Source organism: Ictalurus punctatus, chromosome 14, assembly GCF_001660625.3.
Source record: "Ictalurus punctatus breed USDA103 chromosome 14, Coco_2.0, whole genome shotgun sequence".
Taxonomy (NCBI): domain Eukaryota; kingdom Metazoa; phylum Chordata; class Actinopteri; order Siluriformes; family Ictaluridae; genus Ictalurus; species Ictalurus punctatus.
Window position 1 is genome coordinate 17,600,940 of NC_030429.2, and position 14,591 is coordinate 17,615,530.

The 14,591-nt window shown below is 37.0% G+C and overlaps 1 protein-coding gene across 4 annotated transcripts in view; it reads left to right on the forward strand.

The window, feature by feature from the left end:
• The window catches only part of cadps2 (Ca++-dependent secretion activator 2), a 138,472-nt gene that overhangs the window by 41,700 nt on the left and 82,181 nt on the right, over positions 1-14,591 (forward strand). For all 4 annotated transcript variants that reach the window (XM_017485062.3, XM_017485067.3, XM_053685932.1 and 1 more), the window contains exon 3: positions 1,587-1,919. In XM_017485062.3, the coding sequence (XP_017340551.1) occupies positions 1,587-1,919 (333 nt within the window). The remainder of the gene's footprint in view (positions 1-1,586; positions 1,920-14,591) is intronic.

The following is a 14,591-nucleotide window of genomic DNA, read 5'->3' on the forward strand; positions in this document are numbered from 1 at the left end:
CATCATCAGGCTTCCTTGGACACACACCATTCTTCTCCATCACACCATTGGGGTGGGCACATTGGTGCATTCTGGCTGAGAGTTGTGGAGACACTGTTGAATAATATACAGTGTATATTTATACTGTTAAATAATGTATTTTATTGGCATACACGTGAATCAAAGTAAGTTCCACTTCTACCTCTAAGAAAGTCTTTTTTTGTGTGTGTTTGTCATTCCAGCTGTGTGAGCTTTGTTTTTTTATTATAGAGCTTTGTGGGCATCACCAAATGCAAATCTGCTGTGCCATGCATGCGCCTGGTAATTTACAGGGAAATGGCATTTATCAAACAGCAAGAAAAACAGCGTTTCTGAAACTTTGGCAAATCTGGTGGAAACATTTAGTTTACACAAACATTTATAGGCAGTTTTACAAAAAGACTGAAAAATTATGTCTGAATACTGATGTGCGCCATTTCATTATTAAATTCTTACAACTCGTGTATAACTCAACTCTGAATATGGCCCTAAGCAAGTAATATTATTAGGTTTTCCTAATATTTTTGTCCCAGGCTTAGAAATGACAGAACCAGCGTAGTAGTGTGGCTGTATGTAACTTTCATAGCTAGGGAATATATGGAACTGAGCTTACAGTGTAGGACCTTGCGAGCACACTTTATGGTAAAGAAGGAACGTGAAGTCTTGTTCTTGTTCCTTATTACTGCATGTTTCTAATTATCAGAGACACCTCAACAGGGAGGAAGGAAGTGATTAATTCTCCCGGCAGGATAATAATTACAGTCACCCTTTTATACTGCATGTGTGGGACACTGGGGAAAATGCATATGAAATAAAATTTGTAAAGCTCTGAAGCATATCTGTGTCTTGCTGGTTTTGTTTTTGAATGGATTGTTACTGCTCACTGGGTCACATTTTACATTGACAGTGATTCTGGTACAGGAAATGTTTGTCACATTTCATTCATGGGCACATGATGCAGTTTCTAATTAATCTTAGACATATATACGTTTCACATTTGAACTATTCTTGAAATGCAGTTTTGATTCAGACTTTACAAATGATTCATGTTTATGGAACTTGAGTGCATTTGTTCCTGGTGTGAGCTGCTACCTTTCTTCATGTTGTACATCAGTGTTGAAATCCTTGTGGGTTTAGTATGAACATGTTTCTGTCATTTTAGAGCCAATGCAGCTAAATCGACTTCGTTCCACTCCATTACCTGCTGGAAGAAGATGAGAATCATCCCCATCTGCTGTTCCTTTTATGTTTCACTGTGCTTCATAGATCAAAAATGGCTCTAATAGTAAAAGAAACAATAAATAACAATACAGTTAAACTGAAATTATAATATGTCAGGGTTAGTGGCACATTTCCTTTCACTCAAGCAGTCCATTTCTTATTTCAATCTCTTATAGAGCAAGTAAAAAAAAAAAAAGAAAAAGATGTTGAAATTTTGGAGATGAGACCTTGAAATTACATACAGTAAACCTCAACCATGTCTCTCAAGAAAAATAATAGTTTAAAATAAAAATAAAAAATAGTTTTTACACATAAACCAACTGAACCCTTCAAATCCTTCCCTTCAGGGTTTTCTGAAGAGTGAGCGTGTGACACGGATGGTGCAGAGTGGAGGCTGCTCAGCCAGTGATTTCCGGGAGGTCTTCAAGAAGAACATTGAGCGCCGTGTGCGCAGCCTGCCCGAGATCGATGGCCTGAGCAAAGAGACTGTGCTGAGCTCCTGGATCACCAAGTATGATGCCATTTTCAAGGGAGAGGAAGACCACCGTCGGTCGCAAGGACGCATGCCCTTCAGCGCCGTGTCCGAGCTCATCCTCAGTAAGGAACAGCTCTACGAGATGTTCCAGCAAATCCTGGGTATCAAGAAATTTGAGCACCAGCTGCTCTACAATGCTTGCCAGGTAGGTTTTACCTCACTTTTTAGAATGCTATGCATTGGTATAAGTATACTAGTTCATAAACATTCAAAACAAGGTAAATTCCACTTAGGGTCTTAAAACTATGTAAATTTTATATATATATTATAACATGTTAGGGTTAATGGCACATTTACTTTCATTCAAGCAGTCCATTTCTTATTTCGATCTCTTGTAATGCAAGTTAAAATAAAGATGCTTTTATGTTTGTTTATATATATATATATATATATATATATATATATATATATATATATATATATATATATATATATATATATATATGTTACCATTAGTACAATTAGTAAATGTTTTTGCTCTTCATATTGTGACAGTGTTGCTTCCTCTCAGCAACAACACTAGCGCCTTCATTCATTCAAGTTAGTGGTGATTCAGCTTTATAAACACCAGCAAATAGATTTCTACCAGACAAATCAAAATTACCAATCACATCCTGCGCTATGTGCTATACAGTTGAGGACAAATGTTTGCACTAATGTAGAAATCAAAGAAATGTATTTTATAGCAACAGGACATTTGGTGCATTAAGTTTCTTAAGATAATAATAGTGGAAAATAAAGCAGTAACAATATCAGTTGAAAAGTCTGCATTTTCCTTTCTGAATGATATAAATATTGTTTATTAACTTGTCTTCCAGCTCCTGCCAGTCTGTTGTATCTCTTTGAACAGCTTTTAGATCCTCTCAGTTGTAATACAATAACAATTCTCTCAAGATTTATTGGCACCCATCATGCAAATGAGCAAAAATGTCAGTCTAAAAAGAATAACACTTGCAATAAGTAAAACTACAGGGACATCAAGTAGTGGATTTTTTCCTGCTACTTTAAACTAATCTTCACAGTGCCCCTGAACCTCCAGACACAAACCATCCCCAAAGCATCACTGATCCAACTCCATGTTTTACCGTGGGTTTATCATCTACCTTTTCTTTGTATAAAGTCCCATTTTGTTACCTGATGTTCAAGACCAAAACGTTGGTTTTTTGTCTCTCATCACCACCACAAATAATGACGATTGTCGTTCTAGGCACTGCATTTTGTGAGATGCTCTTAGGATGGGCTTCTTTCTTAGTTTAACAGTTTAAATAGAGAGGGTCATGGCAATGCCTTATAAAAATATTTTTATTTTGGTTATGCTTTATGTTTTAGATTATTGTCTTGTTCTACAATACACCCACATTTCATTTGTAGTGAAAGTTTGAGGGGTTTTTTCTTTGTTTAAATTCTAAAATGTTCGCATTTTCCATTCAAAAAGAATTGGGACACAATTAAAGAAGAGATATCCAAAAATGTCATTACTTCTCACATTTTCACTACATTGATGTGAGTTTTATGGCCTTTACCTTAATTACCTGAACTCAGGTGGATTTACCAAGCACTGCCCTCTTTGAAGATGTTCCATAAAGGTCAGTGAAATAATCAGTCGGTTCTTGGATGTTATCTGCCACAAGCCCTCCCAAGAGAAAGCAGCAGTGAAAGATTTAGTGGAGAGTCTTTGGATTATTCTCTCTCTTACTACATTTACTGTTCGCAAATTAGCACAATTAGCAGTTTGGTCTACATTTGAGGTCAAAACTTTAAATGCACCTAAGCTAAAGTCATTCAATCCCAGTTTTTCACATTTTCACTCATTTCATATGACCATGCATTTCTTTAGGCAAGTCAATTAGGGCATCTAGTTAGTTCACATTAAAGATAATGTTAAAACAATCGATTTGTTTAAGCTATAATTCACTATATCAGAATAACAGTGGGTCAATAGTAATCTAAGAGATTACATACAAATTTATCTGTTTCTTTAAACAGTCTGGAAGATTCCAGAAATTGATGCAATGATTTTTTAGAAGCTTTTGATTGGGCAACTACCATAATTAGAAGTTAATTGGGAGTGCACCTGTAGTTGTAAAAGGGACTACCTTTAGAGGAACCAGTGCCATTTTTGGCCCTTGATTACCATGAGAAAATCCAAGCAATTCAACCAAGACTTCAGAAAAAATTCAGGCCGGTTTCGATAGATTTAGAGCAATTTCCAAACAACTGAAGGTACTACGAGCAACCGTGCAAACAATGGCATGCAAATATAAAAATCTTGGGACCACGCAGATACTGCATCATTCAGGAAAGATGCACAAATGAATTTCCAGAGATGGGATGAACAAACTTTAGTCTAACACTAACCCCCCCCCCCCCCCCCCCCCCCCCTTTTGGGGCAAAGACTTGCAGACGGGTGAGTTAAAGACTAACGAGTGGCAGAGAAGTGTGGAGAAAGAGAACACCTAATGATTTAAAGCAGTCTACCTTGTGTATGAAACATTGTGGTGTGTGCACGTATGGTTGCTAGTAAAACTGTTTTCATTGGTCATTAGTGATGATGTGAATTATGACAGCAGCATTAGGATAGATTCTGAAGTGAAACGCTGTAGCTGCTCAAATCCAACCAAATGCCTCATCAACTTTCATCTTGCTGCAAAATAATGACCAGAGATGTACTAAAATAGTTATCTAATGTTTCCAGGCGTTTGAATGGTCATATATGGGTGATGTTAAAAATATTTACAGCATTGTTGCCCCATGTTTTCACACATACTGCATCTGATTGTTCAGTCTTGATGAGTTCAGCGACCTCATCAACTAATTACCAAGGCCTTCACAGCCTGAGTTTAATGTGTTTTCACATTTTTGTTTGGGCAGGTGTGAGCACAGCAGGGACCACAGGGAAAGTAAACAGTGGATTTGGTGCAAGAAATGTTTTAAAGCAGTTACTTATATAATTGTCTAATCATTTGTTTAGTGCTGGCTCAGTGTTCTTCATTCTCTCGTGATTTATATATATATATTTATATATATATATGCACATTTATCAAAGGTTTGGTTACCTTTTTTTAATTGCTGTATTTCTGATTTTACAAGTACATTTTCAGACCTGCATGCCTCAGCCAAAGATTTCCCCCTTTTTCTCTCTTTTCTTTTTCCAGTTATGTGCAGTGTGAAACCAAATAGCAAATGAGCCAAAAATGGTCTACCTCACTCTGATCACGGCTCGGCTATCACGCTGGATCCAAGTTTGACACTTTTGGGCTGCTTTTTAGCACTCAGTGTGTATAGATATTATTGAAAAACACTACTCGTGTGTCTTAGTTGTCTGTGATCATTTATACTGCTTTTATTATTTCTCATGCTATGCTGGCAGTGTGAGAGGTATTTTCACTGACCGACAGATCCCTATTGACTCGATCAGTGGAAAAATAGCTAGTGATTAGTACATCGCATTCATTGTACATCTAAATGGGTACCAGCAGTACACTGATAAACTTGGAGATGGAAAAATAGCCACTTGTTTTCTAGCCAATAACAACCAATAATCTGTGCTGATTATAATCCTGTCATTGTTTCAGCAATAGGAAATGCTTGTTTCTGTCTGTTGTATGAACTACATCAAGCATATGCTGTGTGTTTAACTCCTTTGAGTAACTGTGGGCTAGAGCTGTGGAATTTCAATCCATTAGGTTGCAGATGAAATCATAGAGTGGAATGCAGAGCTAAAACACACACGTGAAACCAAACACACTACTATTAGCTATTAGACTAAATAAAGATGAGTTCTGTGAAGTCAAATGTTGAAAATGTAGTCAACAGTTATTACAAAATCCTACACGAGCGGAACGTGCAGAGAGTTCCTCAGGGGCAGGGGCTCCAATGTCCAAAAGGCTATATCACCAAAGAGCAAATTTTACTACTTTAACTACTTTGCCATTCTTAATTTAGCTACATATTCTTATCACTCTGGTAGACATTGGAAACAGACTGTGTGTGGCCACAATAATGAATATGAGGATTACATTAGGCTACTAATATAACCTATTGCTATTTTATGTTTACATTCATAGAAATAATTCCAAGAAAATGGCAAATTTTAGTGGAGCGATAAATCCAAAGAATCTATAAAAGAAGATTGAAATATTATGAAATAAAAAATAAAAAAACTGCAGTATTACCACCCACAACTGTAGTGGCACACCCACTGTATGTCACTCACTGTAAAGTCAGTAAAACTATTAATTTCACAGTTAAACTTATGTTTGGCAGTGGCACTCTGATTTCCATAAAACTGAAGCACAGCTTGCTGAACTGGCTGTTTATTTTAAAAAGTTAAATTGAGATTTTAATGATCATGTCACATTTTTTTTTCACCCATGTTTTCCTCCTTCAGTTTTTCTTTAATTTTCTGCCGTCTCTGTCTGTTTGGCATCGTGCCTTTACTGACTGTATAGCATACATATAATATAACAAGGTTACTTGCATGTCTGGAAATTTAACAAACTTAAGTAGCTAGTATTTACCAACACATTCCCTCTCAATGAATTTGAAAACTACTGGCAATAAGCATATAAAATGCTGCTAATACGAAAAGGTTAGCAAAAGAGCTAGTGATTTCAGCATACCTGTCTTCCTGTTGAAGCGAGACGCATCAGGATTGCGTCATGACAACGAGGCTATCTGACGGCAGACTCGCGTCGGACAATTAAATAGGAAAATTCTCCTGCTTTCTTGTGATTAGTTTGCTACTGTTTTGTGCACGCTCTCGTGTTACCGTAATTTTCGGACTATTGAGCGCACCTGAATATAAGCCACACCCACTAACTTTAAAAAGGAAAAAAAAAATTGTACATTTATAGGTCGCACTTGTCTATAAGCCGCAGTTGTCCACGTTGTAACATGAGATATTTACACAGAAAGATGTTACACAGAAAGATTTTTTTAACTTTTAATTAAATACATACCGTAAAAAATACAGTTGAGTACCAGGAAAAGTCATTGATCGCTATCTTCATCTTCCTCCTGTGCACTAAAACCACTAAAGACGTCTTTTCAGTGTCGGAATTGAACAGCCTCAGAATTACCGGTACTTTGTCACACACTTCCTCAGTCTATCTTTCGTTGTCGCTCTCGATGTCAGTTACGTCTCGAGGCAAATTCGCCCTTGAGCTTGTGCTGTCCTCTTCACCACGCAGCAGTCCAGCCTTTCAAAACCCATCGGTGATAGATTTTTTGACACTGCTCCACGCTGTTAGGATCCACTGGCAGACTTGAGCAAAAGTTGCTCTTCGCATGCTATTTCCTTCTTCGACAGTCAGATCGATCGCCTTTAACTTGAAAGCTGCATCATATGCATTTCTTGGTGTGTTTTCCATTATGAGGGTGTGTGCATGAAATGACTGATCTGAAGAATTTAGTGTGAGTGTGTTTGATTTAATTCGAACAGTTTCATTGGTCCACTGTGACCTGTTCTGTAATTTCATTCATCCGATTTGACGAGGCTAAATGTTTTGGGCGCATGAAGCTCGTTAGCCCGTAAAAATCCATAAATTAGCCGCATCATTGTTTAAGCCGCAGTGTTCAAAGCGTGTGAAAAAAGTTGCGGCTTATAGTCCGGAAATTATGGTAATTTGAATTCAAATGCTTTTTACATAATATAATTGTTTATTATTTAATGTTGAGAGAGGTACTTTTAAATAATTTTGAAAAAAAAGGCAGGGGATCGAGCTCCCAGAGTCCCCCCTTCTGCACGTCCCTGCTACATAACATCACTTCCATATTGTGGACCCATAAAATTTATTTTTGCATGTTTTTGATTTTTTTTTTGGTTCAGAAAAGTTCACTGGACTGCCAAATCTCGGAATTTGCTAAAGCTGAGTGCTGCTGCTAGTCAAAATGAGATCCTTTCAGCAGCAGTTCATGATTATTCGGGATAATAACAGTAGAAAACATCCATTTCAGAATGGAAAAAAGCATGCACAATGAAGTCAGTATTTTTACATTTATTTAGATTTTAAAAAAAGTTTTTTAGAGGAATAAAGAGAGCAGAGAGATGTTGCCCTCAGTGTGTTGACTGCATATATGATGGGTTTGATCTATAAATAAAAAAAGATGTCTTTTGTGAATTTTGGGCCAGTTTGTGTAGAAACATGGGAGATGTATAGTTTTATTTTGAAGCTCAATAAGGCAGTGTTTAGGTCAAGCTATTGAGGCAAACCACTGACAAAAAAAAAGAATAATGTGTCTCCTATTCCTATATTTGTATCTGTTTAGAACACATTATCTATTCATTCTGTTCAGTTACCATCATTAGGAAATGATAGGATCAGAACCCCCAATCTATTAGTGTGTATTTGTTTATATCTGTGCATCACTAGTGATGTGAACACCACCTTGAATGTCCTACAGTACCAGTACACTGCATTCAGGCAAATTCCTAGTATTCAGTTAGTGTGCATACATCGTGGCATTTTTTCGATAACCTTGTGTAACGTGTCTACATTTATTTCAATCTGGAGTTGCATAAATTTTTGGCCGAGATCTTGTATTGAGGACGGGAGAGTCGAACCACTCCAAAATGTCTCCTCCAGCTCACCTCAAATACTTTCAGTGGGGTTAAGGTCAGGACTCTGTGGTGGCCAATTCATGTGTGAAAATGATTCCTCACATTCCCTGAACCACTCTCTCACAATTTGAGCCTGATGAATCTTGGCATCGTCACCCTGGAATGTGCCGTCAGGGAAGAAAAAAATCAATTGATGAGATAACTTGGTCACTCAGTCCATTCAGGTACTCAGCTGACTTCATATTATTGCTGCATAATGTTGCAGAGCCTAGACCTGACCAATTGAAGCAACCCCAGATCATAACACTTCCTCCAGAGGCTTGTACAGTAGGCACTATGCATGAGGGGTGCATCGCTTCATGTGCTTCCTTTCTTACTCTGATGCACCCATCGTTTTGGAATAGGGTAAATCTGGACTCATCTTTATGGTCCCTAGCAAATTGAACTCGTTCTTATCTGATTATCCCAACATTGATTAGGCCACACAGGTGTCTAGTTCTAATCTTGTAAGTTCTCCTTGCGTTGTGCATGTGGAAATGCTCTTACTTTCACTATTAAACATAGCCATGAGTTCTGCTATCGATTTTTTTACGATGTGACTTCACAAAGCCTTTTCAAGAGCTCCGATTACGATCATTCAAGATTTTGAACATTCATTTTTCAGACCACAATTCCTCCTAAAAGTTGAGAGTTCACAACTCTCCTTCCAGGCTTTAATAATGTGTTGGACAGTTCTTAAACCAACTCCAGGGATTTTAGCAATCTAATTAGTTGTTTTGTTTGCTTGATGCAGGCCAATAATAACCCCTTCTGAAACACAATAACATCTTTTCAACGACCACAGGATATGTCTTCACACTGCATCAGTTAGGGTTAAAAGAATTGTTGCTAGCTGAAACATATTAATAACTGGAATAATGATCCAATCATAGGCTCTTACGTATTTGCTTATTTAAATCCAAACAGCGACCTTTTTTTGGCCAGTCAGTGTATATTGTTTTTGTGAGGTATTAATGAGGGAATAATTATTTTGTGATAATTATTTTGTGATAAAATCAGGCATGAGCTTCAGCTAGCTGTCATTCCTTCTTGTTAGTTTGGCCTGAATATGTCCACTAACCTTTGCACAGTACATACACAAAATGTTTATAAGTATGATGTGACGAGAAGGACAATTCGCACAGGGTTCTCATCAAAATGTAAAGTGTCATCTATATATTAAGTATATTCAGGGCTTCTAAGATGTGAAAATCTCTAGATGCCTAAGAGAAATAAAAAGAAGAGTAGGAATAGAAGAGGGGTAACCATCCCCCACCCACCCAAGACCAACTCTTTGAACCGACAGCTCTTTGTGATTCTCTGATCTTACATGTTTATTTGTTTGTTTGTTTATTTATCTACCTATTTATATGTTTATTTAAGTTTGTAGCCATTGTGTTATTGATTACAGTCTCTAAAATCAGGCTTCTCTAAAGCTTTGTCACTAATGACTGTTGTCATTAGTGATTAATCAATAGTGACAATAAGAAACCGAATAAAGTCTTCATGCTGTACTTTGACATTTATATCAGCTTAGTCAGATTAACATAGTCATCTATCATCTTTTATGACTAATAAATTTGTAATACCCAGCCCATGTTATTTTTCTTTCTGATAATCTGATTATCTTTGTTCTATTTCAGTAGTTTGCTCCTCTTATGATTTACTGATTGTTCCACCAGCCTGTGCCAGATGTTTTACCTAAATGTTTATAGTGTAAGGAAGATGGGGAACAATTGTAGTGTGAAGTCAATGAAAGATTGATTAAGTGCCAGATAATTGCAGGAACTGTTTGAGTGAGGGTGCTCTTTAGAAGCAGGGAGAAAAGTCTGAGAGGAGGCTAAATGAGAGGCACAGGGTAGGGATGGATGGAAGAATGCTAATGGATAGAGACAGATGACAAATTGAAAGACAAAACTGTTCAGCTGGGTGTTTGTGGTGGAAAGTGACCGTATTTGACTGCAGGAACTCCAGAATGACTGTAAAAGACGGACTGAGACACTGGAACTAAAGGGTCGTATACACTTTCAGACTTTGGTCTAAAAGTTAAGTTAATATATACACAAGCAGATTTATGCGTATTCAGAGAGGGGTTAAGCACGTGCTTTGTTAATTTTCCTGATGCGCCATTCCCTGTGTAGTGCACGCCTCTGATGTTTCTAGATTCTTCTTGAGTAGAATAATCTTGGACAGGTCCTTCAATAGCGTCTAGACCAGCACCTTTAAACAAGCACTTACAGCCTGAAAAAAAATCAGGGATAGAAAATGCAGACTTGTGTATTATAAAAGCAAGAGACAATTTAAAAATGAATAATAAAAATGAATAATATAATGACAGAAGATGGCAAGCATTGATATAAACATACACTATATGGCCAAAAGTATGTGGACATCCGTTCTATTGATTGTGTTCAGGTGTTTCAGCCACACTCATTGCTAACAGGCAGCATAATATCAAGCACGTACTATAGACATGCAATCTCCATAGAAAAACATAGGCAGTACATTTTACATTTATGGCATTTGGCAGACGCTCTTATCCAGAGTGACATTCATTATTTCATTTATACATCTGAGCAGTTGAGGGTTAAGGGCCCAACAGTGGCAGCTTGGTGGTGATGGGGTTTGAACTCTCAACCTACCGGTCAGTAGATCAGTTTTTTTGTTGTTTTTTTTTTTTTTTTTTCAATAAACGTGGCACTGTCATAGGATGCTACCTTTGCCACTAGTAAATTTGTCAAATTTCTTCCTTGCTAGATCTGCCTCATCAACTGTAGGTGCTATTATTGTGAAATCTAAGTGTCTATCAGCAACAGCAGCTCAGTTAGGAAGTTGAACTCTCAGAGATTCCCAGAACAGTATTACGTTAATCTGCATTCAGATATATACACCAAAAGACTGGAACTGCAGCAAGATTTTGGATGAGTAGAGTGAAGGGGGTTGTGATCTAGTTGGGCAAGTGGACAAGTAGAAACACCAGCTGTTTCCTTGTGATCAGGGAGGTGATTCACCCTGCCATGCTTAACACCTGTGGTCCAGTGCGACTGCAGCATGAGAGAGAAATGCTCCCACCAGCCATCGCTCTCGTCTCCTACTTGCACCTGTCATCACCCCCGTAATGAACGCATTCAGCCTCTGCACCCCGTCGCTCTATCACCCCTCATTAACTAGAAGGAAGTGGTAATGAATTAGTGGCATATCACTTTAGGAAATGACTGTGATGGTTAATATCTTAATTTATGTTTTTATATATATATATATATATATATATATATATATATATATATATATATATATATATATATATTTTATATATATATATATATATATATTTTTTATATATATATATATATATATATATATATATATATATATATATATATTTTATATATATACATACATACATACATACATACATACATACATACATACATACATACATACACACACACACACACACACATCTAATGAATGATCAATTTAGTGGGCAATTACCTGTCCTACTGCCTTGAGGCTCAAAAGTCAGAGACAGAAAAGGCATTAATATTCCTAGGAGAATGAATTCTTTAAAAGCCCCATTTCACTTATTTCCATCCTGTATTCCCGCCACTGAAGAAATTTATTTCTCAGTGTTGATTCTTTGAGTGACCTTTAAAGATTTTAATTAGCATAATTAGCATTTTGTACCCACCATGTGTATTGCAGTGGTTTATACAAGATCACTGTGGATAACCTGTGTTTAAACCAGCAAAAAGAACTGAATATTCAGTAGTTGTCCTAGACCTCTATGCACTGTGCTGCAAACACTTATGCGTCGTCTGACTTTCAGAACAGAGGAATTTAGCTGTTCATCAAACGACGGGCAATAAACAGCAAGTGGGATACGTGAAATTGCATGTTTTATTGCTGTGTTTATTGTCAGATAAAACAGTGGAGATGTGAATGTTGTATTTTTTTTGCAACATAGTCTGAACATTTATTTGATAGCATGATTCGAGGCTTTTGAATTTTACTCATAGGATGACTAAAATCGAATGCTTGTATGGCTCTCCTCTTCTTAAATAATGATTTAATCATTGATTTTGTAAGAAACAGCTCAACTGCACTGACTTGAAGGAGAAAAGCAACTCTGAACAGAGATAAAATAATGAAACATTTTTTTATATTAAGCCTTCAGTTCAGATGCATAACTTTTATCTCCACTGTTTAGAAGCTGTTGACTTTAAGAATGCTTCCACCTCAGTATGAGAGATGCAGTTAAACAAATGGATTTGCTACGACCAACACGGCACGGTGATAAACGTGTTTAAAGGCGAGAGCATCAGAGTTGGAGCTCCACCGGCCAATTCACAGCGCTCCGTCCAAGGAATGAATCAGGCTGAAGACTTTTGATTAAGTAGCAATGCATCGGCGTTTTCGTAGACAGCCAGAGTAAGGCTCATTTTAAAGACAAAGCACTGTGTGGCATAAAACACCAAAATGAATATGATTTATACTGGACATTTTTTAAATTAGCTGCAAGCTGCACAAAATCAATCAAAATCTTAGCTTTATTTTTGCTACATGTCTTGAGCAGCATTACCTCTAGAAATACACCAACTTGTGATTTCAACGTGATTGGCCCCTAGACTACATCTGTCATTAGGAGGTTCCTGAGCCTTGTTGTCATAGAAGTAGTAGCCAAAGCAAAATAAAATTGACATTCCAACTAGGTAACGCAGCAACAAGAAGAAAATCTGCCACATTCTGTGTGTGTGTGTGTGTGTGTGTGTGTGTGTGTGTGTGTGTGTGTGTCTGTGTCTGTGTCTGTGTCTGTGTCTGTGTCTGTGTGTGTGTGTCAATGGGTATGTGTGTCTGTATTTTTAGGTAGGTTTGCGAGTGGGTGTTTGTGGGCATGCAGTGAGAATTTAATTAAAGCTTCTTATTTAAAGCATCTTATTTAATTGTATGAACAAAGTCAAATACAGTGGTGCTTGAAAGTTTGTGAACCCTTTAGAAACTACTATATTTCTTTGTAAATATGACCTAAAACATCAGATTTTCACACAAGTACTAAAAGTAGACAAAGAGAACCCAAATAAACAAACAAGACAAAAATATTATACTTGGTCATTTATTTATTGAGGAAAATGATCCAATATTACATATCTTTGAGTGGCAAAAGTATGTGAACCTTTGCCTTCAGTATCTGGTATGACCCACTTGTGCAGCAATAACTGCAACTAAACATTTCCGGTAACTGTTGATCAGTCCTGTACATCAGCTTGGAGGAATTTTAGCCAATTCCTCAGTACAGAACAGCTTCAGCTCTGGGATGTTGGTGGATTTCCTCACATGAACTGCTTGCTTCAGGTCCTTCCACAGCATTGCTATTGGATTAAGGTCAGGACTTTGACTTGACCATTCCAAAGCATTAACCTTATTCTTCTTTAACCATTCTTTAGTAGAACGACTTGTGTGCTTAGGGTCATTGTGTTGCTGCGTGCCCCACTTTCTCTTTAGATTCAGGTCATGAACAGATGTAACGACATTTTCCTGTAGAATTCGGAAGTCATTGTTCCCATCAATGATCAATTATGCTGGAATGTAGTGTTTTCCTTTCTCCAAACAGAACACTTCTCTATTTTGCATTTATGGTGTTGAAAAAGAAATTACTTTTTTTTTTTTTTTTTAATTAAAATTTTAAAAAAAAACTACTTAATTTAGTTTGTTTTCTTAATAAGCTCCACAAACACTGGTATTTAGAAAGCACATGAAATCCATATAAAATCAGTAGGCACATAAAACAGAATATTGACTGTTTGAATGTAGTTGGTTCTGTTTATCTTTAGACAGATTGACTGTTTTCAGGGCAGTCAACTTGAAAAAAAAGTTGATCAACTTTTCACAAATGTGTGATGCACATGTTTGCTGAGTGTGGTGCAGTTGTCATGTTGTAATTGGTGTGGTTGCCAGGGTGTTTGTGTAGGTTGCAGAGGAAACATATGCTTAATAGCCATGAACTGATTGTCATGATCATTTAGTGAACGTGTAGTCAATAAAGTGTCTACAGTGAGGTCTGAAAGTAGAGCTGTTAGTTATTATAAACAAGCATTGTTGGCACTGATTTATGATTTAGAAGAAGTGATAAAATGGGACAAAAACCAGCAATAAGCCTAGAAATCATGTGGAAATTGATGTGGTGGCTGAGGAAAGATCTTCACAAAGAGAAACTGC